Source organism: Phragmites australis, chromosome 23 (assembly GCF_958298935.1).
Source record: "Phragmites australis chromosome 23, lpPhrAust1.1, whole genome shotgun sequence".
Lineage (NCBI taxonomy): Eukaryota > Viridiplantae > Streptophyta > Magnoliopsida > Poales > Poaceae > Phragmites > Phragmites australis.
Genome location: NC_084943.1, coordinates 1,457,493 through 1,478,550, shown reverse-complemented (window position 1 = coordinate 1,478,550; position 21,058 = coordinate 1,457,493). Strand labels below are relative to the sequence as shown.

The 21,058-nt window shown below is 43.2% G+C and overlaps 2 protein-coding genes, 1 non-coding gene and 1 pseudogene across 3 annotated transcripts; 3 read left to right on the top strand and 1 right to left on the bottom strand.

The window, feature by feature from the left end:
• The first annotated feature begins 1,557 nt into the window (after positions 1-1,557).
• LOC133906267 (calmodulin-binding protein 25-like) lies at positions 1,558-2,298 on the top strand. The gene has a single exon (XM_062348127.1). It carries the CDS (start codon positions 1,651-1,653, stop codon positions 2,212-2,214), a length of 564 nt encoding a protein of 187 aa, XP_062204111.1. The 5' UTR covers positions 1,558-1,650; the 3' UTR covers positions 2,215-2,298.
• Positions 2,299-11,453: 9,155 nt separating this feature from the next.
• LOC133906825 (uncharacterized) lies at positions 11,454-13,979 on the bottom strand (annotated as a pseudogene).
• A 1,045-nt stretch (positions 13,980-15,024) lies between these two features.
• LOC133905757 (pentatricopeptide repeat-containing protein At5g43790-like) lies at positions 15,025-17,030 on the top strand. Its single transcript, XM_062347519.1, has one exon. The coding sequence runs from the start codon at positions 15,025-15,027 to the stop codon at positions 16,825-16,827; it is 1,803 nt and encodes a 600-aa protein (XP_062203503.1). The 3' UTR covers positions 16,828-17,030.
• A 147-nt stretch (positions 17,031-17,177) lies between these two features.
• Positions 17,178-17,251, top strand: TRNAV-CAC (transfer RNA valine (anticodon CAC)). The gene has a single exon. It is a non-coding gene; the product is annotated as a tRNA-Val (tRNA).
• The last annotated feature ends 3,807 nt before the right edge of the window (positions 17,252-21,058 follow it).

The window sequence follows — 21,058 nt, the reverse complement described above, 5'->3', positions numbered from 1 at the left end:
ACGGAGGGTGGGGCGCCACCAACAGCGGGTGACAGAGGATGACCGGTAGACGGTTTTGGCTATGGAAGAGGCGAGCAAGCAGCCCGACGATATCGGGTTAGCATGGTAGGACGACGGGTGCGGATTTTGTGGCGGCGATATCGCCGGAGATGGCAAGAGCCATGCGGGTAAAGGGCGAGGGTATAGAGCTGTTGAAAAGGTAGAAAGACAATAGACACGGTTTTACTGGATAGGGAGAAATGACCCGTGAGCCATTGGATGTCCATCCAACAGCCCATGTTCGTCGACTGTAAATTCGGATAGAGTCCATCCAATGGCTCACGTTTGTCGATTGTAAATTCGGATAGAAACAATCGCCTGATCAATAGTCTGTCCCTAAAGTATTAATTCCTCGATCAAAATCAATAACACATGTATGCATGGTTAGCAACAGGAATCCGGTTGTCATTGATCTTGAGCGTCGGTATGAATTCATACATACATCGACCGGTCGGTCAGCGGTCCCAATATAAGTAAATGACAAAACAGGAGCAAGAAACTTTTGGTGTGTGGCACGAGAATTGTATACATTGCATGCAAAGTCTTTTTTAAATACATACGCACATTACACTCACGTGCGCTCTCCTACACCTACATGTGTGGATCCAAAATCTTGGACCAATTTGTTACGTACGTACATAGTGCGTGTCCAATCAATTTCTATGCTAAAATAGGTAACCAGGCAGGCAGCAAGCTCATGACACAGATTATTGCATGGTCGGCTACTGGCTAGCCCTACAATTCAATTCCTGGGGCATGGACGGTGCTGCCCACAGTAACAACCATCCACATCTGCAATTATATATATATAACATTTGATCGATGCTACTAAAGTTTAAGCATTCCGGCCCTTTTCAACCTTTAAACAATGTATACTGCTTCTGTTTGACTGATGTCAATAGAGATTACATAGGGATCAATCTTGTTTAAGTCGGAGAGATTTCAGAATTGCCATCAAGTCTCACAGGAATTGCCATCAAATTCGCAAGACTTTTAGGATGTGCAACTCCGCCCACGAATTTGTTCACAATCGTGTGAGGTACAGGGGCAGTTTCGTCAGGCCAGGTGAAAAAGAAACTGAAAATGAGAGGAAAAAAAAAACGAGAATGGCATATTCTGAAAAAATTCGCAAACGGTGAGTCACATGCTGAAAGGCTTGCGAGTTTGATGGCGACTTGCCAGCCCCCCGCTACATCCTAAGCTACAATAGCAATTTAAATTAATTTCTTGTGCATCACCAGTTCTAAATATGTGTACCATATAGACTCGAATATATTATGCTAGTTTGGTAGAGTTCTAGTTAAAAAGAAAATTAGAGCTAGTTATTTTTAGCTTCGTAAATTTTTGGAGCTGAAGTTATGAGCAGAGGGTCTTTGATTTAGTCATCTTATTTTTATTTTAAATTAAAAATAAATATTTAAATCACTTTATTTTATTAGATAAACTTAAAATTCTGTCAAACGGGATCATTAAAGTGTGCACTTGGGTTTTGGAGCTCTGTACTCCATAAATACGACAGGCGCCCCTCCTCCGTCTGACTCCGCACGCATCTGATCATCTCCGCTGCTGCCTGCAATCTCCTCTCCTCGCACAGCAAGAGCTTGCAGCAGGATGCTCATGACCGCCATGCACATGGACTCCACCCACGGCCACGCACCCTCCTCCTCCTCCGCCACCACCACGCCGCCGCCCTGGCTCCCAGCCGACCACCACGGCCTCCTCTACGATTTCGCGGCCTCGGCTCCCTCTCCCTCCCCGCCGCCCGCGACCGTGCCGCTGCACCGTCACCTCCGTTCCGTCGCGCCCTCCGCCCGCCGCGTCGCCAAGCGCCGCGCGCGCCCGTCGCGGAGGCTGCCCACCACCTACATCAGCACCGACCCCGCCAGCTTCCGCCGCGTGGTCCACCAGGTCACCGGCGCCGACGACCTGCCGCTCCCTCCGCCCGATCTCCTCTGCCGCCCGGTCCCCGCTCGCGCTGATTCCGCCGCCCCCGGCGCGCTGACGCTCCCGACGCTGGACACGTCGGCGTTCCTGCTCGGCGGACCCGCCCGGGCAGACGCGCCGTGCGACGGCTCGGCTGCGTTGGCGCCGGCGGATGGTTTAGGAGGAGGGCCTTACCAAAGTGCTACCAACTGTGGCTTCCCGACCTTGGAGTCTTGGGATACTCTCTTCTAATTACCATCTTTCTCTGCCTGTAAGCTAGCATAATTAAGATAAGATGGCCAGATTATCCACGAGCATCTTTTTTCATCAGTCTCTGTTGCTAATTTCGGCTTGCATACTCGCCAGTGGTTAAAAAAATTTGCCGAAATTTTGGTGAAATATTATGAATTTTGGGAATTTCAGAGAGAAATGAAATATTCAGTTTCGAAATTTTGTTTCACTGATACGTGTGATCACGAAAAATGATCGAAATTTTGTGAATTTTGCTAGTGAACGAAAAAATTGTAAAACAGAATTGAAATCCTGATACTCCTATGAATGCATTTGCTTTAAGACGATTTCCCTGTTTTTTACTTCTTCATTAAGACGATTTCTGAACTGATCACCATGCTTTTTGATCGAAGAAAACATCTCTTTCTCTCTCTCCCATTTAACTTGCAACAATCTGGATCGTTAATTGCTGCGTTTCTTAAAAGAAAACAAGCCCTTTTCGTTTGGTTGCCTGCCATTTCCATGTCTTTTATTTCCTTTCCATCGCGGAGCAACAAGAAAAATCTATCTTTTGATAGAATGTATCTTCGTGCATGTTTCCAGCTCTGCTGAGAACAACTGAAGAACAAGAAGAAAGTTAAGGAGACTGATTGATTGATCAAATACTTTTCTCAGGTGCAGTGCACTCAGCCAGAGAGGCCAGAGATTTCAATTTCATTTTATAATTTTTTTTTACAGCGAAAAGATCCAAATTAGTGAAATTTCATCAAATTTCAGCCAAATTTTCTTTCATATGTCAGTGAAAGAAAATTTTAAAATTAGATATTTTATTCCCTTCTAAAATTCGTAAAATTTCACTGAAATTTTGTCAAAATTTTAACCCCTAGGGTGACTACAATGAAAGTCCACTGAGCCTCTCAATAATTTTTTTATCATGTATGAGGGAGAGGAGAGATGGAGAAGAAGAAGAGGAGAAAGAGAAGGAAGAGAATAAAGAAGAGGGAGAGAGGTGCATAAGTCATTTTTATTTGGTTTCTCTGCATCCGCCACCGCACTCAGCTAAAGTGTTTAACCAATGCACCAAACCAAAGCATGTGTGTGTTCTCCTATCTGATCTAATAAAGTAGTAGTAGAATGGGTAGCAGCATCAACATGTAATGCTACTTAGACCCTACGATACGTTAAGATGAAGCCAAATTCGACGGGGACAGAGCAGAAAGCACAGTACGTCCTTGACAATGAATCGTGAGATCGATCCATTTAATCCTTTTGTACTAAGGCCGTGTTTGTTTGAGCTTCTGCTTTTGAGCTTCTATGAAAAGCAGTGCTTTTGATTTTTCTGAAAAGCTGTTTTTAGAAATAGATTGTTGGCTTCTACAATAAATTTTTGGCTTCTCAGCACATAGCTTCTCAGAGAAGCACATCTCAGCGAGCTTCTCAACTTTAGTTCATTTTCCTCAGAAACAGGCTTCTGGCTTCTCCAGAAGCTACTTCTCCAGAACCTCGTTTGTTCTGGCTTCTGCCAGTAGCAGAAGCAGTTTCAGAAGCAGCAAACAAACACAGCCTAAGCCACTCAATCTTGCTCGGCACCAAGCCATAGCCATGTATGCTGCATCACTCACACAAGTCCAAACACTTCCCTGGAGGTGAAAAATAACTACTGACAAGTGACAAGCTGAATATTCACGGCAATATGACTCTGCATTTTCTTTTTGCCCCTTTGTGAACGGACGAAAGCATATGCCGGCTTGTGAAAAATTAAATTTGCAGCACTTGAAAGCAAATTGGGTTTTGAGAAATCGGCAGGAATGGGTCGGATGAACGATGGCCGGCGAGATCAGCTGACGACTGCCCATCAAATCTGCGAGTAGAGTACTGCTCTGGTTTCTGTCCGGTTGAGATCAATTTGGACAGAGTTCGGAGTTCGGAGCAGTCAAAAGTGGCGGCCCAAAGGGAGGATCGACCGTCGAGTCATCAACCACGTTCGGAGTAGTCACGATTCGCGATGAGGAAGACAGCACGGACCTTGTCGGAGTTGTACGGACAGCAGTGCTACTCGGACACCCGTATCTCATTTTTTATCGAATCAGACATATCAAATTTAAGTTGCATTTCGAATTGTATTTATATATCTAAATTTTCTTTACTCTAAATCTGAATTAGATTTCGGTACCTAAACATATATCTAGATAACACTGACCGACAGACAGGCAGAGGCAGATGATGAATTGAATGGATGCCAGGACGTGAATCGATAATGAGTAGGATTTTTGTCTACCTAGCTCAGGGGACACGTACCGACGACGACCATGGATGTGGTGGTACCAGGTACCAGCAGAGCAGCAGCACTATCACGAGCTGTGTTGACTGCTCGCCATGGGAATTTCGGGTCACCTGCGCTGCACTACGGTCTACGGTCCAAGAAGAAGAACTGGACTCACTGAAGAAGAAGACGATGCTTTTGTCGAGCCTGGACCCCTTCACGTCGCACACGTGCTTCCTCGCGGCCAACCTGCCGGCCGCCGGCTCATCACTGTTCGGCCGCCGGCCAACCATCACAGACGCCATCGTCCCCTCATGCTCATGTCATTATCTGTCAAATAGATTTTTTCTTTTCTTTTCTCTTTTTCAATAAAGAGGGTGTCGGGATTGCAAGAATGCAAGGAAAGAAGAATAAGCAACATGATGTGATGTTACATCAGCTCAACTGGATGACTCGATCCGCTCTGACTTAACTAGGTTAGAGCGTCTTCAATCTGTCCTTTATATTTAACTCCAATATTTTTATATAAGAGGTTATTCCTATCCTGATTAACTTTTTATTTTTTTCCGATCCAACCGACCTCTAAATTTGACCATGTATTTCATTCACCTATATTTTACTACTATCTATAACTACCAAATTAATTCTAACGGCTATATTTCTAACGATTTGTTTCGAACGGCTATTTTTGTCGATGGCTATTTTTTTTCTAATATCTACTTTTTTCCAACGGCTATTTTTTCCAACAGCTACTCTTCTTGCAACGACTATTTTTTCACAACGGCTACTTTTTCCAACAGCTACTTCTTCCAACTCTATATATACCCGGCTAGTCCGTTGATTGCCATTCACCAAGTCTCACTCCCTTGTAGTTACCTCTCTAACCGAAATGAGTTGTCGTTTTCTCTTAGATTCATCGTTGTCGTCAGAGGATGATGATGAAGAACTCATTCTTGCTACACTACACCAAGCACACACTCAGTATGAGCTTATGAATGCTGCACGACCTAACGGTTCCGTGCTTGGACGTCAGCGCAACAGAGAAACCGGGAATTGAAGGCTATATGAAGACTACTTTTCAAATACTCCTACTTACGGTTCAACTGTTTTTCGTAACAGGTTTGTAAATGGTCTTTTGTTTTGGTTTGTACGTCATTTTGGTTCATCCTCTTGGGTTCGGCTGATTCTTATTTCTTTCTTCAGGTTTAGAATGACTCGCTCTCTATTTCTTCGCATTCTGCAAGCTGTAGAACAACATGATAATTCTTTTGTGCAAAGAGATAGAAACTGACATCTTGGGTTATCTCCTTTGTAGAAGATAACCATAACATTTAGGATGCTAACTTATGGAGTAGCAACAGATGCTACTGATGATTATATTTGAATTGGAGAAAATACTGCTATAGAGAGTCTTAAAAGGTTACATAGATTGGGAGTAGTAGCAAATGCTATTGATTATTATATTCAGATTGAAAAAATTACTGCTATAGAAAGTATTGCTATTCAAATTACTTGCAATTGGAGAGCAAAAGGGTTTTTCCGGCATGCTTGGGAGCATAGATTGCATGCATTGGAAGTAGAAGAATTGCCGTGCATCATGGCAAAGTTAGTTTACCGACCATGTATATGAGCCCACCATTATTCTAGAAGCTGTTGCTTCATAAGATCTTTGGATTTGGCATGCCTTCTTTGGTTTACCAGGGTCGCACAATGATATTAATATTCTTCACCGTTCTAATATGTTTGCAAAGCTAGCTGAAGGGCACGCTACAGAAATGAACTACACCATCAATGGTCATAATTATACAATAGAGTATTACCTTGTAGATGGTATATATCCTCAATGGGCGATATTTGCAAAGCCAATATCATCTCCACATGTGATTAAGAGGAAATATTTTACGAAAGCACAAGCAGCGATGAGGAAGGAGGTGGAACGAGCCTATGGAGTTCTGCAAGCTCGTTTTGCCATTGTTCGTGGACCAGCATGATTTTGGGATCAAGACACACTAGGACAAATGATGACAGCTTGTATCCTCATGCATAATATGATCGTTGAGGATGAGCGAGATGCAGTAGGTGACAACTATTTTGATGGGATGGGAGGAGTTGTGATAGTTTTCATCGTCCTACACCTGAACTGCAAGAGTTTCTTTGAACTCATCAAGTCATTACTAACAGGGAAACTCACTCACAGCTTCGCAATGATCTAGTCGAGCATTTGTGGGAAAAAATACGGAAGGGTGTAGTGTATGTAGTTGTACCAATATAGTCGCTATCTATCATGTATTGTTTTTAATTACATATGCACTTGTAATAATGTAGTCAGTATCTATCATGTAATGTTTTTAAATATGTATACAGTTGTAATAATGTATGGTAATGTATACAGTTTTTTCATAACAACAATATTGCTCATACAACTAACATAGATAGTCTATACAACTAACATAGAGTTCGTACAATACACTAAAAGTTTTATACAACATACTTAAAGTGCAAACAAAATACTTAAAGTTTGATATATGAAGTAGCTCAACCCGAGCCCATACCAAACCACCGAGCAATGATCTCATCATGCAAGCTTGTATAGTATAGTCATTGTCGCTCACTCATACCACTAAGATCCATATTCATCACTTTATCATCTTCAATCTTTCTCCTTATCGCAATATCTTATTCCTTCAGTTCAATCTTTTTCTTCTCAAGTGCAAGTCTCTCATCATAGTGCTTTTTTTTTTTTGCAACCTCTTTCAAAGCTTCTATCTCTTTCTTCTTAGCCCACATATTTGCCAAGACTTCCATATAAAGATTATCTCCGGAAGAGACATGATTTTTACCTCACTGATGTCGCTCTTTCTCCACCTTCCTACCTCCTAGCCTAACCACGGGCTCTGAAGTATGACCATCCCCATCATCCTCTTGATGACTCTCATTGGTCCTAGAAGTGGAAGAGGATTTCCAATGGTGGATGTCTTTTTTTTTCTGGACGCACGTATCCTTCCACTTTTGCTTATGCTGAAAAATATTCCAACAATGCAACAATCCGAACGATCTGCCCTTCGGGTCTTTTGACTTATACAATTCACATGTATGCATTACCTACACATGTAAATACGTCTTATTAGACTTGCACCAACATATGAAATGATAATCAAATAAAGAAGAGAACATTATACCTTATCTTACTATATCATCCTGCTTTGCATCCTATTTTGAATCTGGACATAACATCCACAAAAACCAGTTAACACCTTCTAGTATGACAGACCAACGGTGCTAGAGAGAATTGGAATTACGATCAGATGTAAATTTCTTGTGCTCGTGAAAATAATCAACAATTCTTTATCAATACGTAGCACGGGATTGTTCATTCCCTTGTATAGGATCCAAACTAACTTCTAGCCATGCTGACACCAACATGTTGTCTTCTTTTACACTGATTTTTTTTTATCTGACCTTTTTTGCTTTTTGGGATGCACCAGCTTCTACATGTGGCAGTTGTTGCTCCTCAGGTGGGCTTGCAAATTGATTATCATCCCAATACGGTCTATTATTTTCAATGTTTTGCTCACTCATCAATTCCAAAAAAACCATTCATTGTTGTAACCAGCACCTGCATAACAACAATTGTATCATGATACTAATTTCTAGCATTGCAAAATATGCAGTTAACCAATTTCTAGCATTGCAGAATTTCTAATATTAAATTGTGTCCTCTCTCTGTCTCCCATTCTCTCTCCAATTATCTCATTCTTTCCCCCACAGCACAGAGCATCACAGCGGTCGGGCTAGTGCGGGTGGTCAGGCGGCGCGATGCGGGAGGGGCCTCCGTGCGTGTAGCCGACCGAGCAACGGATCCGGGGCAACAAGGGAGGGCGTTGCGTGTGAGCGACCGGCAAGCAGCAGGGCAGCACCAACGGAAGGGCGGCCAGGAGCCTTGGATCCGGGGCCGTCGGCAACCTTTGGTATCATCTCCCCCTCTATTGCCGCCCTCTCTCTCAAATCCGGGAAAACACCACATTCGACCGCAAATCCACCTCAAAACAGAAGAGGAAGGGGGAGGGGAACGAACTTGCGATGGCACGAAGGAGATGTCCGTGCCGGCAAGAAGGAGCATTTGTTGAGGGATAGGAAGCCCCTACATCTAAGGACCGAGTGATACTAAGAAGGAGATCATAAAAAAATAGAGAGCTAGATGAGGGACCGGTTGGAGGGGGGCTTGAGCGTTTTTTGCTAAAAAATAGGGTAGGGGATGGGAAGAGGGTTTGGTTGACGATGCTCTTACAAAGCAAATGCAACTGGGTGCAATGCAGCTCAGCTGGCTCAAGCGAACAACGTCTCTACCACCATCTCAATCATTCACTCAAAGCATGTACAATGAAATACTTAGATGAGATGCTTATGAAAAAAATTGGATTTTTTTTCTTAAGTGTAGTAGCACATATGCTTAGATGAAGGATAATGAGCTTACTTAAATATCGATGCTTATATTAGTGCTAACAAGATAGTTAATTATATTTAAGCATGTGTAGTATTTATTTACATTAGAAATTACAATTTTTAAGCATCTGTATCTTTATTTACACTAGAAATTATTTTTTTATGTACATACTTAACACTCTTTTTTTTATCACTAGTCATAAGTACTAGCATTGTTCATGTCCTCACAAGTCCAAACTTAGCAGTACAACATCAGAGCAACTTATACGCCCTAAGGTCCCCTTTTCCATCATGCAATTTTTTCATCGAGTTTCAAGCTGTTTCTTTCAAAATTCCTCGGTGTTCCAAACAGCTCTTAAGGAGGCGACGCTGTCCATGCATACCACCATAATCCAGCAGAATAAAAGAACACACACGTGTGGCATGATCATGTACAAAACAGAGGCAAGTGCAACATATAAACATGCACATCGTCGAGCCTACAAGGCGGGTCTCATGACATCAAGTTTCGCCTCCAACTGATCATCCAACACTTTAACACAAACATGTCATAACGATGATATGTTTCAGAATGAGGCATGCACAATTTAAGATCATCTTCAACCATATTTCTTTTATTTCGTTCCTTTTCTGATTCTCTTCTCTATTTTTATTCTTATGATCTTGAGAATTTTTTCGTGACAAAAACCGTGAAGAAAAACCGTTGAAAGAAACGAAAATTTCGTCCCTGAAAAAAAGCCGTTGAAGATGACCTAATCTAACAACTTCTATATACAACTGCGCTGGCAGTATAGATTGCTGCAAAATGGCTATCCTTCCCCGGAGTTCGCTCTTTGAGGAATAATTGCTCTGACTTGCCGCGACACTCATCATTGCCAGCTAAATCAACTGAAACCTAAGTCAGTTACAAGGAGCGAGAGATCAGTGAACGATCAAGTCATAAATGACGAATCAAGCAAATCCACAGTGTGTTTACAGTGCTAGAAGCCACGCAAAAATATGATATTTTGACCAGATCCATTCCCTTTGACTCTAGAGGCCTTCTTATTGCAAAATAACAAAAAGTATCTTTAGCATCAGTCAGGATCATGTTAAATTGCAAAAGCGATACGAAGCTGACATGTCTGACTTCAGGGAGGCCAAGTTGCAGTAATTACACAGGTCCATAATGTTGCTTTCAGGGACGGCGGAAAATTAGTTCAGGGAAAAAGCTAATGGACATAGTGTAATTAAAGCACACAGAAACAGATCAAATCCACTCGCATGGCTGGTCAAAAAGAAAAGGAAAGGGAAGCTCAGAGGCATACACAATGCCTACTACGACCCCCTCTCTTGTTATTTTTTGAGAAATTTTACAGTGATCTAAAATTAATATGAGCCATTTATTTTTAAGTCTAACGGTCTAGATTAGTCAGTATACTATTTATTTCTTACCGGTAGTATATGTAGTATATGTGAGTAGTATGATAATATTAGGGTTATTTTGAGGAGAAAAATACGTGGCATGAAACTAATTAACTACAGTTATATGTCTCTAAATAGAGTAATATTTCATTGTCGTTTTAACATTTTAATCTGCATTCGATATGAGAGTTCATTTGCTACCCATCGGCTAGGGTAGCAATCCGACGTTTGCGGCGTCGATCTTTCTATTAGCAAAAGTATAGTGAGTAATTTTAACAAAATTATCATAATTACCAAAATATCTAATTACATGGATCGTCAGATTAGATTTATACTACTTCTACCTCTAGATAGTATGGACCACCATAAAAGAGCTCGTATTTTTTACTTCACTCGAAGACAGACAGAATGCCTACTAGTATACAATAATACCGAGTGAATATAATATGTGTTGATAAAAATCTTCACTTAGACATAGTTGCATTCAAGCCAAGTATCTATAAAGCACAGGATGTAAGGACCATGAATAGACCTTTTCCTAGAAAAAAAAGTAAAAGAAAAAGGAAAACAAGGATGAATCAACCTGCAGTTCCAACAAAAACACATTGGGCAGACAAAGACTAGACCACTAATGTAACTACTTCCATGATTAATGACATCATACAACGTACAATTGTGTAAACCACATGTTTGTGATGCATCAACTGACAGATGTAATGCTTATGGAAACAAATGTTAGGTAGGGTCTGAGAAGTCCAGTGCAACAAATCTTTTCCTCACAATAAAGCAATAAAGATCACAACAGATGGGATCATTAGTGAAAACCAACGTACAGAAAATCTAGTTACCCCTGGAATGGAATATGAACTTGAACTGCACTGTCCGCCCATAAAGTAATCGTGAAAGAGTAATATGTGTGAATTCCTGTAGATATACATATGCTTTTCTTGCTACAGCTTCTCAAATGAGATTATCAGTGAATAATTAATATCCATACACACATACACAATTGCAGAAAGGAAAAGTCAAATCAGTTTTAACCCTGAGCCCTTCTTGGATATAAACACAGGCAAACTTCATTGGCTGATTGGCATGAAGTCAGTGAAAATGGGGCCATCACTTGGAAAAGTTAACCTAAGAGACTGAAACCCTGGTTGTTGTATCTACCCGATGAGATTACCTATTTTGCTACAATCTCCTTGTGAGCTTTAAATGATAAAATCACGTTCCATGCGAGGGCTACAAAATTAGCAGCAAGAACCTGAAAAAAATTGGGCAATAATTTCGGTCAGATCAACGAATACATTGTGCTAAAAACATTCACAAAAAGAAAAGAAAAAAAACTTTCCAGAGTATTAAATACGAAATTCTAAAATGTGCATTTTTAAATACCTGAAACTTTTGTGGGACGAAGTAAAAATTCAAAAACTGAAACGGTATCCACAATTGCCAATTTGCCAATACTGATGATAACCATTCCTGTAAATATTACAAACAAAAAATTAGATAGCAGTAAAAGGGAGCAAAGATAGCATACACAACCACATAGTATTGTGATACGATAGGTTTATAACAAAAGGTTCGTCTCACCTGCTTAAGCTTTGGCACTACAAGAGATGGATTTCCCTCCAATGTGACCAAAGCTCATAAAAACTCCGATGAAAATGGGAGAGAAAATAAACTGGACAGAAAGAGCAGATTAGCTATATGTAAAAAAAATACAATAAATGTAGAAAGAAGGTCGAACATGACATGCAAGAAAATTATGTAACTATTATATCTATCCTTGTGGTTGGGATAAAGAAAGGAATAGGAACCAAACCTGGTCAAGTAAAAGGCGTGCTGTTGCACCTGATGCTCCAGCAATTGTCACTAATTTACTCAAATACAGGTACCTGCATGTGGAGGCTAATTATCAAACAAACAGCAGTGGGCAGAGAACACCGTCTATACTGACTATGGATAACCATTACTTCTGCAGCATAGAAAAGATTACCAGACATGTAAAGTTGGTCCAACCAGAACAAGTCCCAAGAATGTGAATACAAATGTTCTCTTCAAATCTAGCTCTGGTGTTCGATCAATGGCAAGCTCTAACATAAACAGAAGTATATTTAGGGGGATTATTTGTTGAGGTTGCATAGTAAGCAGCAAAGAACAGCAATAGGAATATCTATAAACCAAAAACACTTCAGTGAGCCACCCTCAACAGGGTTTGTAATAGTATTGCACAAGTGTATTGTCAGAAATGGGTTCAGATGTCACAATAAGTAGGAAGCAACAACAGCTATGGTAATTGGTAAATATACGAGAAAATCAGTTTGTAAGCAACCTTAACAAGGTTGCATAACACCAGTAGAAAATTGAAATGTTAAGCACAATTTAGGATATCTGCAGCACTAAATTTCTCTTTAACCTCAGCAGGATTGACAGTGGGTGGTTAACAGTTTACTGCGCACGACTAGGAACGTCTAAAAAGGGGTAACACAACAAGAGTCAAGAGACCATGCCTCGAAACCACGGTTCATTAACTAACACTATATTACGAAATCCATGTTGCACTGCCTAACGATTGCATTGAGAGCAAGTCACCTGGCAGATAAGGTCCCCGGCTGGAGTTAGGGCAGCAGAAGTAATCGCCTTAGCTACCACCGCCGGATTCTTATCAAGAGCCATCAAATACCTGTCATCACACATTACAATTTCAAGATAAGCACAGCTGAATCAATGAGCCAGCTAGTTGCACTTGCACGCAGAGCATAAGAAGAAACACTGCAGCAGAATCGAATTACCAAGCAAAGAGCCGCCAATCCATCGCGCTGGTAGCGCCTCCTCCTGCGGCAGAGGCGGCATTGCTGCTGCTGCTCGCAGCAGGAGGCGGCGTGGAGCTGTTGGAGGCGTCCGATGGAGCAAGTACACAATTCCACACAAAAACCATGAGCCAAAAGCTCATGTTTCACGCAATGTACGTAGACCGTCGAATCAATTGGGAAAACAAACAGTGAGTAGTGGTGATAAAAAACCAGGGTTCTTTGGACAACCTTAGACTCAAGCTGTGTGCTTTGTAAAGCCTTCATAAAAAGAAAAGAAAAGAATGTTTAAAAAAAATAAAAAGTTGTACTTCTAAAGTCTTCAAAAAGACATTAAAGCTGTACTGGTAAGGCCGGAATTAACCGAGGCAGGCATGAATTCTCTCCTTAAGCCACCGTAAATTATGTCGCCTGTACTAAATACATGGATGATGCTATCTACCAGGCACATGATTTTTTCTTTTTCTTCAGCGATTAATCTTAGCCATCCGATGAAGATTCAACGGTCGTGCTTCTTTCTTCCTCCTCCGGCCACCTTCTTCCTCTCGACGGTTCTCTCGCATGATGGTTCTCCCACTCGATGGTTCTTCCTCTCGACATTTCCCCCTGCCCCGCTTATCTCCGACCGTCTCTAACGGCAGGAATGCCGCCAGATCCATGCCCACCGCCCACCGCTAGGCTCCCTAGTCGTCAACCCCGCCCACCGCCCATACCACCCGTGGCATCGGTGCCACCGCCGTTGCCTCACCATACCACCAAACCACCGCCCACCACTGGTTCCGTCGCCTCCAGCCTCCCTCTAAATCCGGCACCCCGAACCGCCCCATCCCGAAAACCCCGAACCCTAACCCACCACCGGCCGCCATGTTCACACGGGCGCATGTACTTAGGAGACGTGTAAGTATATCGAGATTAATAAGTTCATATCTTAACTTGACGGCTTGTAATTACAACGTTGCCTAGGAGTGGTTGTGAAATTGAACAGAATTGCTAGCTTGATGGATCCTGATATATTTTGTTCGTCTAAAATACTCCCTTCGTTTCAAAATACTTGATATTTTTATATTATTGTTTAAACTTTAACTAATAATAATTTTTAAAATATCTAATTAAGTAAAATACAAATAACATCATTAGATTTATCATATAAAGCACTTTAAGCATGTTATACACTTATAATTGTTTTCTGGTGTATTTGCTAAAAATTAGTATTCAAAATTACAATAAAAAAATTAAAAATGACAAGTATTTTGAAACGGAGGTTGTCGTAGATAGTGTTTGATTCGTTAAAAAAAAAGGTACGGATATCTGCAGTGCACTGGAACAGCTGTATCTGCAGGAGGAAGAAGACCATCTGGTAGACAAGAATGGGCCGTATAATGAATAGAAGCCCACTAACTCTTCAGCCTGCAGAATAAGACTAGAGTAGAAGCGACGTCACCTCCCGATTTATTTTTATTTTTATTTTTATATTTCTTAAATCTAAGAATTGTAAAATAGACGCTTGTTTTAAAAAATCGCACAATTATTGCTGGTTGGTGACATGTTTAAAAATTAAAAAACGATGTGTTCCGTTGCTCTTAAAATTCAAAATATTATCGAAAAAAACATGAAAGATTCTAAAAACATTTGACGGTGCAGAAGATACTAATCATACTATGATCTAGCTCTCTCAAAAATTTAGACAAAAATATGATATGTACTAGTAGTCTGAAATGAAATTTATCTTTGTAGTTTCTTATTGTATAAGTAATTTTTTGAGTTGAAAAGTTTTATAGTGCTAGATTGGTGTATTTTTAGTAGTCTCGACATGTCAGAACGGACGCTTATTTTTTAATTTTTTGATTTAAGAAACATAAAAAATAAAAAAGCTCTTACCTTACCTCCCCTCCCAATAGCCCAAAGCCAAAAATGGGCCCACTCGCAGATTCAGCAGCCCCCGGCCGCCCCCGTCCCGCCGACCCGCTGCGCGCGCTCCGAACCTCCCGCCGCCGCGCCGCGCCGCGTGTCTTCGCTCAGCTCCACGCCCTCCTCCTCACCTCCGGCCACGCGCTCCACTCCCCGAACCTCGCCCTCCTCTTCCGTCTCTCCCCCGCCTCCTTCTCCCTCTCCCACCGCCTTCGCCTCCTCCTCCGCTCCCCGCTGCCCCCGACCACCTTCCTCGCCAACTCCCTCCTCCTCGCCTCCCCACTCCACCTTCCCTCCGCCCTCGCGCTCTACGCCCTCCTCTTCCTCCTCCCTCCCTCCTCCTCTCCGCTCCGCCCCAACGCCTTCACCTACCCGCCCCTCCTCCGCGCGGCGCCCCCGGGCGCTTCTCTCGCGCTCGCCACCCATTCGCTCAAATTCCTCGGCGCCCACGCCGCCGTCCGCGACCGCGTCCTCGGGGCCGCGCTGCTCGACGTCTTCGCCCGCTGCGGTAGGATTGCCTCCTGCCGCCGGGTGTTCGACAGGATCGCCCACCCAGACCTGCCGGCATGGAACGCGCTGCTGTCTGCCTACGCGCGCTGGGCGAGGGACCTGTCGTGCGCGGACTCGGCGGGCGTGGTTCTTGACCTGTTTACGCGGCTTATGTCGTCGGCAGTCAGCCCGAATGAGATCACGCTCGTCGCCGTCATCAGCTCGTGCGGCGAGGTTGGCGCTCTCGGGCACGGTGTTTGGGCGCACGCCTATGTCCTGAAGCGACGGCTCGCCGTGAACTGCTTCGTTGCCACCGTGCTTGTGGAGATGTACGCCAGGTGCGGGAGGCTGGACCTGGCCGAACAGGTGTTCGCCAGCGTTGCGGACAGGGACACGCGCTGCTACAATGCGATGCTCCATGGCTTGGCCGTCCATGGGCATGGCCGTGCTGCGCTTGCCATGTTTGACAGGATGTGCATTGAGAAGGTGCCGGTGGATAGCGTCACCATGCTGGCTGTGATGTGTGCGTGTGCTCATGCTGGAATGGTGGATGAAGGACAGCAGTACTTTGATAGGATGGAGGTTGAATTTGGGATTGTGCCGAGGGTTGAGCACTATGGATGCTTGGTTGACATGCTGACCCGGGCAGGTCGACTTGATGATGCTGAGAGGATCATTCAGGGCACGGACGTCGCACCGAATGCAGCAATGTACAGGTCTCTGATCCAGGCTTGTGGGGTTCATGGCAAGCTGGAGCTTGGGGTGAGGATGATTGGACAGTTGATGGAACTCGAGCCAGAGCACAGTGGGAATTATGTCCTGCTGTCCAACTTCTATGCGAGAATGAACAGATGGGAAGACGCCAAGAAGGCGAGGAAAGAGATGAAGGCCATGGGCATTGACAAGAGTCCTGGGTCAAGTCTTCTGGACATAGATGGCGTTCTCCATGAGTTTTTGATGGGTGACAAGTTGCACCCTGCCTCGATCCAGATATACGCCATGGTTGAAGAGATCGAGGCCAGATTAAGTGAGTGTGGGCGCCGGCCGAGCACCGCAGCCATGCTGTTTGATGTCGAGGAGGAAGACAAGGCTGATGCCCTGTCCTACCACAGTGAGAAGCTCGCCATCGCCTTTGCGCTGATTGCTTCCGCTCCAGGCGCACCCATCAGGATAATCAAGAACCTCCGGGTCTGCACCGATTGTCACGACAGCGCAAAGCTTGCCTCACGGGTATATGGAAGGGAGATCATCATGAGGGACCGGACCCGGTTCCATCACTTCAGAGACGGGGAGTGTTCCTGTGGAGATTTCTGGTAAATACTCAATAGCTTGTGTTGTACACCATGACCAATGTTAGTGTTCATTTTTTTTTTTTGCCGAATTGAACACTCTAAATCCGAGTCGGATTTCGCTCTTGTGTCCAAATTTCTTTGTTGAATTGGACACCCGATCCAAATCGGATTTCAATACATGTGTCTGTATCCAAGTTTATCATATATTTGTTTTGATATCATAGCTCATACTACTGTTGTCTGTTCCAATATAGATGATTCCGATCACTCTTCATATAAAACTGCGAATTCATATCATGTGCAGGCTGTTCGAATTCCGTTCGTCCTCATAAGTCGCAGTGCTTAACTTGCAACCTACAGCCAGTTAGGCAGATTGTCTGGGTGGTGTAGTTGGTTATCACGTTAGTCTCACACACTAAAGGTCCCCAGTTCGAACCTGGGCTCAGACAACTGTTTTTGTTTTCCTCTTTTTCCCCCACTTGCTGGAAAAGCTGGCAGCAACATAAACCACATTACTCTGGAAATGGTGATATAAATAAAAGATAACCACTCTGACAACTCGGCAGGATTGCTCACATTTTATGATTTTTTCAATCACAACATTGTCATTCTCCTGTCCCATACAGGAACGCTAGCACTGCAGGAACAGGACGTAAGAGCAATTGGCGTTCAATTGTTAGACCATCTCCAACCGATTCTTTCCCTTTCCAGCACAAAATCCCTTCCCAAAAAGATTCTCTTCCCAGATTCGTTCCTTTCACATTCCTGCACTCCAACAGCATTCCCTTCCCCATTCTTTTCCCTAACAGACTTTCAATATTCTATCATTTTTATAACTACCACGACACATACAATACGACATAAATACGTGACAAGTATACACTGTTTAGAATGGGCACCCAGAATCCCAGATTGAGTTCATCGTCGTTGGATTGATATACACGTATAGTACTTGCCTTTCCCTTTCTTTCCACTCCAAGCAGCGCAGGACCAAGGACCGGCCTCATCTTCAACCTTCAGCCGTATTCTCTCTCACACACAACAAACCAGTCCAAAATTCCTTGAGAATCCAACTCAGATGCGAAGGGAAGATCATCTAGGAGCCATCAGTGAGATTAAAATCAAGCCCCAAACCAAATCCCCATTCTATCTTCCACCAAATCCCTTCGAATCCTAACCGAAGGGACGGAGGTTCGATCTGCAGGGGAGGGGGTCAGAGAGGAGAAAGGGATGGAGCCCTGTTGGTACCGCTTCCATTCCGCCGCCTCCAGTGGATGCAGGAGAAGGGTGAAGCTCCGCCGCCTCCGTGATCCGGTTCCTCTTACTCGGATTGAGCTCGCACCTAGCCAAATCGAGTTCCTCGACATCGGATTGAGGTCGCCCCCACCCAAATCGAGTTCATCAGTCAATGCTCCTTCGCTTCGACGCTTCCGCCCGAGCGCGCGAGCCAACCACCAGCCTCTATCCCGCTCGGCGGAACCGCGAAGGGATAGGAGAGAGGTTCCCACGCCCGTGGGAACCTCTCTCCTATCCCGTCCCACTCCGGCTCACGACGGGAGTCCGTTGGAGCTCGCGTGCGGTTCCCCTCACGTTCTTTTTCCCTTCGCGACGGGTATGGGAACCGGGACGGGAAGGCGTTGGGATGGTCTTATTGGACAATGCCCGTCCTTTGCAATGGTTTTAAAATCATGCCGACGGTATGAATTTATTTTTTGCATCAAACGAACCATCTAATCAAATATAGTGATGTGTATATTTCTACGTTAGTAGCTTTGAGTTACAATAAACAACGTTGATTTTAACCTGATCATTCATTATTTTTAACAAAGCAAGCTACAGTAAGATATTGAAATGTCTTGTAACAAGCCATCCATGCATAGGCATAGTACACGCTATCGAAACAATCGATAGATATCCAGTAACATAGTTTTGATGGATATCTAATATTATATATTCTAGATAAATGCAAACAAAATAGTTACATAGCCTCATATATATTTGAGTACAAAATAACGATCCTTAAGTCTGAGTTTTCATAACAGGAACGAATCAATCAAAAGATGCATGTGCGTGTGTAAGCTATTGTGCACATGGCTATCAAATGAAAGAAAATATTCGTTAAGAGTAAAATGATAGAACAAATAACAAATTAATTTATCATTCTTAGACACATCATCGACCTGTTTTATTCTGGCCACTACCACACGTAGTGAAAATGGTTTTATTAGTCTATAAGTATGATTTTAATAATTAATAACAATATAGTCAATGAGACTAACATATATTCTTAATCTCATTGATGCAATACATGAAGAAGCTACCGTAGTCGGAACAAAGTTGGACTGAATTGAAGAAGTCCTAGGAAGATTTGCCTCATCGGATGGTCCAGTGCTCTATGTGTTGAGCTTACCGAAGCATATTTGACAAAGGGGAAGAGATGCATTAAGACCTCAATGGAAGATCCGATGATTACCAAGTGTGCTCACCGGAGTAATTCTTCCAAAGAAGGATGTCGTACTAAAGAATAAAGACTAAACCTCACTGGATAGTCCGGTGATCAAAGCATGGCAACACCGGAGTATTTCTGTACAAAAGGCAGAATAAAACGACCCACCAAATAGTCCGGTGATCAAAGTAAGATAGACACCGGAGCATTTCTATCAGAGAAGGTTGCAGCCATGGAAGATCGAAGATCAACACGCCGGAAGATCCGGTGATGAAGTAAGGCTACACCGAACAATAAATAGTGCAAAGAGGCAGAACGAAGTTTAAGGCATTGGATAGTCCGGTGATGAAGTGATGTGAACCAGATGCTAACACTAGAGCAATTTACACAGAGAGGATGCAGTTGGCTCAGATGGCTCAGGATAACTCATATGATAGTCTGATGATGGAGATAAAGTATATACCGGAGTGTCTAATGTTCATAGAGGCTTAAGTGGGGTTCCAACAGTTAGTTTGTGAGAGTATACTTATCGGATGATCCGGTGTTAGTACTATTGTTCTCACCGGATCATCCGGTGTTAATAACTTTGCTGAGTCATTGGGTTAACGGCTAGTGCGCGGGTTTGAGGCTATAAATACCTCTCCACTCAGTCATTTAAAGGTGTGGTATGCTGCTAGAGTCTAGAGGAAGCTCATACACACTTGAGAAGACATTCAAGCCATCAAAGTGCTTAAAGTGATGATATAAGGCAATTAAGCATAAGATTAGAGAGTGTTTAGTGCTTATAGGCCTATAGTGAGTTATAGCTAGGTGCTGCAGCTTGAAGAAGGGATCAAAGAGTGATCCTAGCTTGTACCGAGTGGTACGTCAGCTCTTTGGAGTCTTAGTGACTTGCCAGCATCTTGGGCCTTAGTGGCTCAAACTTGTTGACCCTCCTACTTGGTGTGGAGCGGCGACGAGAAGCGTGTATAGGGACGCGGAGACTCTTACCTTGGTAGCTCAAGCCCCGAAGTGATCACGACGGTAAAGAACCAGAAGAGAGGCTAGTGGTGAGACCTTGCCTTGGTGTCTTGATGACTCATCCAGGTGGAGGCCTTGTCTTTGTGACTTGGTTGCTCAAGAGCCGTGATCGGGTGCCGACTGGGAGCATATCATTTGTGGAGCTCCAATGTATACTAGAGGTGGTATTCATGCCATCGATACCATAGGATAAACATACTTGTGCCGAGTTTGCTCTCTACCTTTTTTACGTTTTCGCATTTACTATCTTACAATTTACCTTCCAAGATAGGTTGCAAGTTTTTTGATCGGTAGAGTAGATAGATAAACCTAGAGTACATCTAGATACAATTTGATATAGGTTTATCTTGTGTAGTTTTTAGAGCCGAATAGATTCTAAGTGTCTTAATTCACCTCCGTTTAGGTGAGTAAGCTTTTGGAAGGGTCCACCGTGACATGCTTTAAATGTCATCAAGAAGACCACAAGTCCTTCTAATGCAAGAAAGTCAAGAAGGAGATTAAGGAGAAGAAGAAGATCATGAACCTCTCCAACAAAATCTCCAATATCTACATCAAACCCAACTACAAGATCAAAATCAAGAGCAACCACTACAAGCTCAAGAAGAAGAACAATGGAAAAGTGGTTACATATATGGTTGGAATAAAGAATTAGGAGTGGAACCAACCTATTTGGATGTCCAAGAAAGTCATCACCAACATGAAGGGGCCTAATCAGTTTGGGTTTTAAAAAAGACTTGAAACCCAATACGACTATGGGGATTTGGAGACTTGGTTCACAAGATAAAGTGAA

Bases quoted from the DNA above. Each gene is read 5' to 3' on its own strand.
- LOC133906267 (XM_062348127.1), top strand. From the start codon at position 1,651: ATGCTCATGACCGCCATGCACATGGACTCCACCCACGGCCACGCACCC.
- LOC133905757 (XM_062347519.1), top strand. From the start codon at position 15,025: ATGGGCCCACTCGCAGATTCAGCAGCCCCCGGCCGCCCCCGTCCCGCC.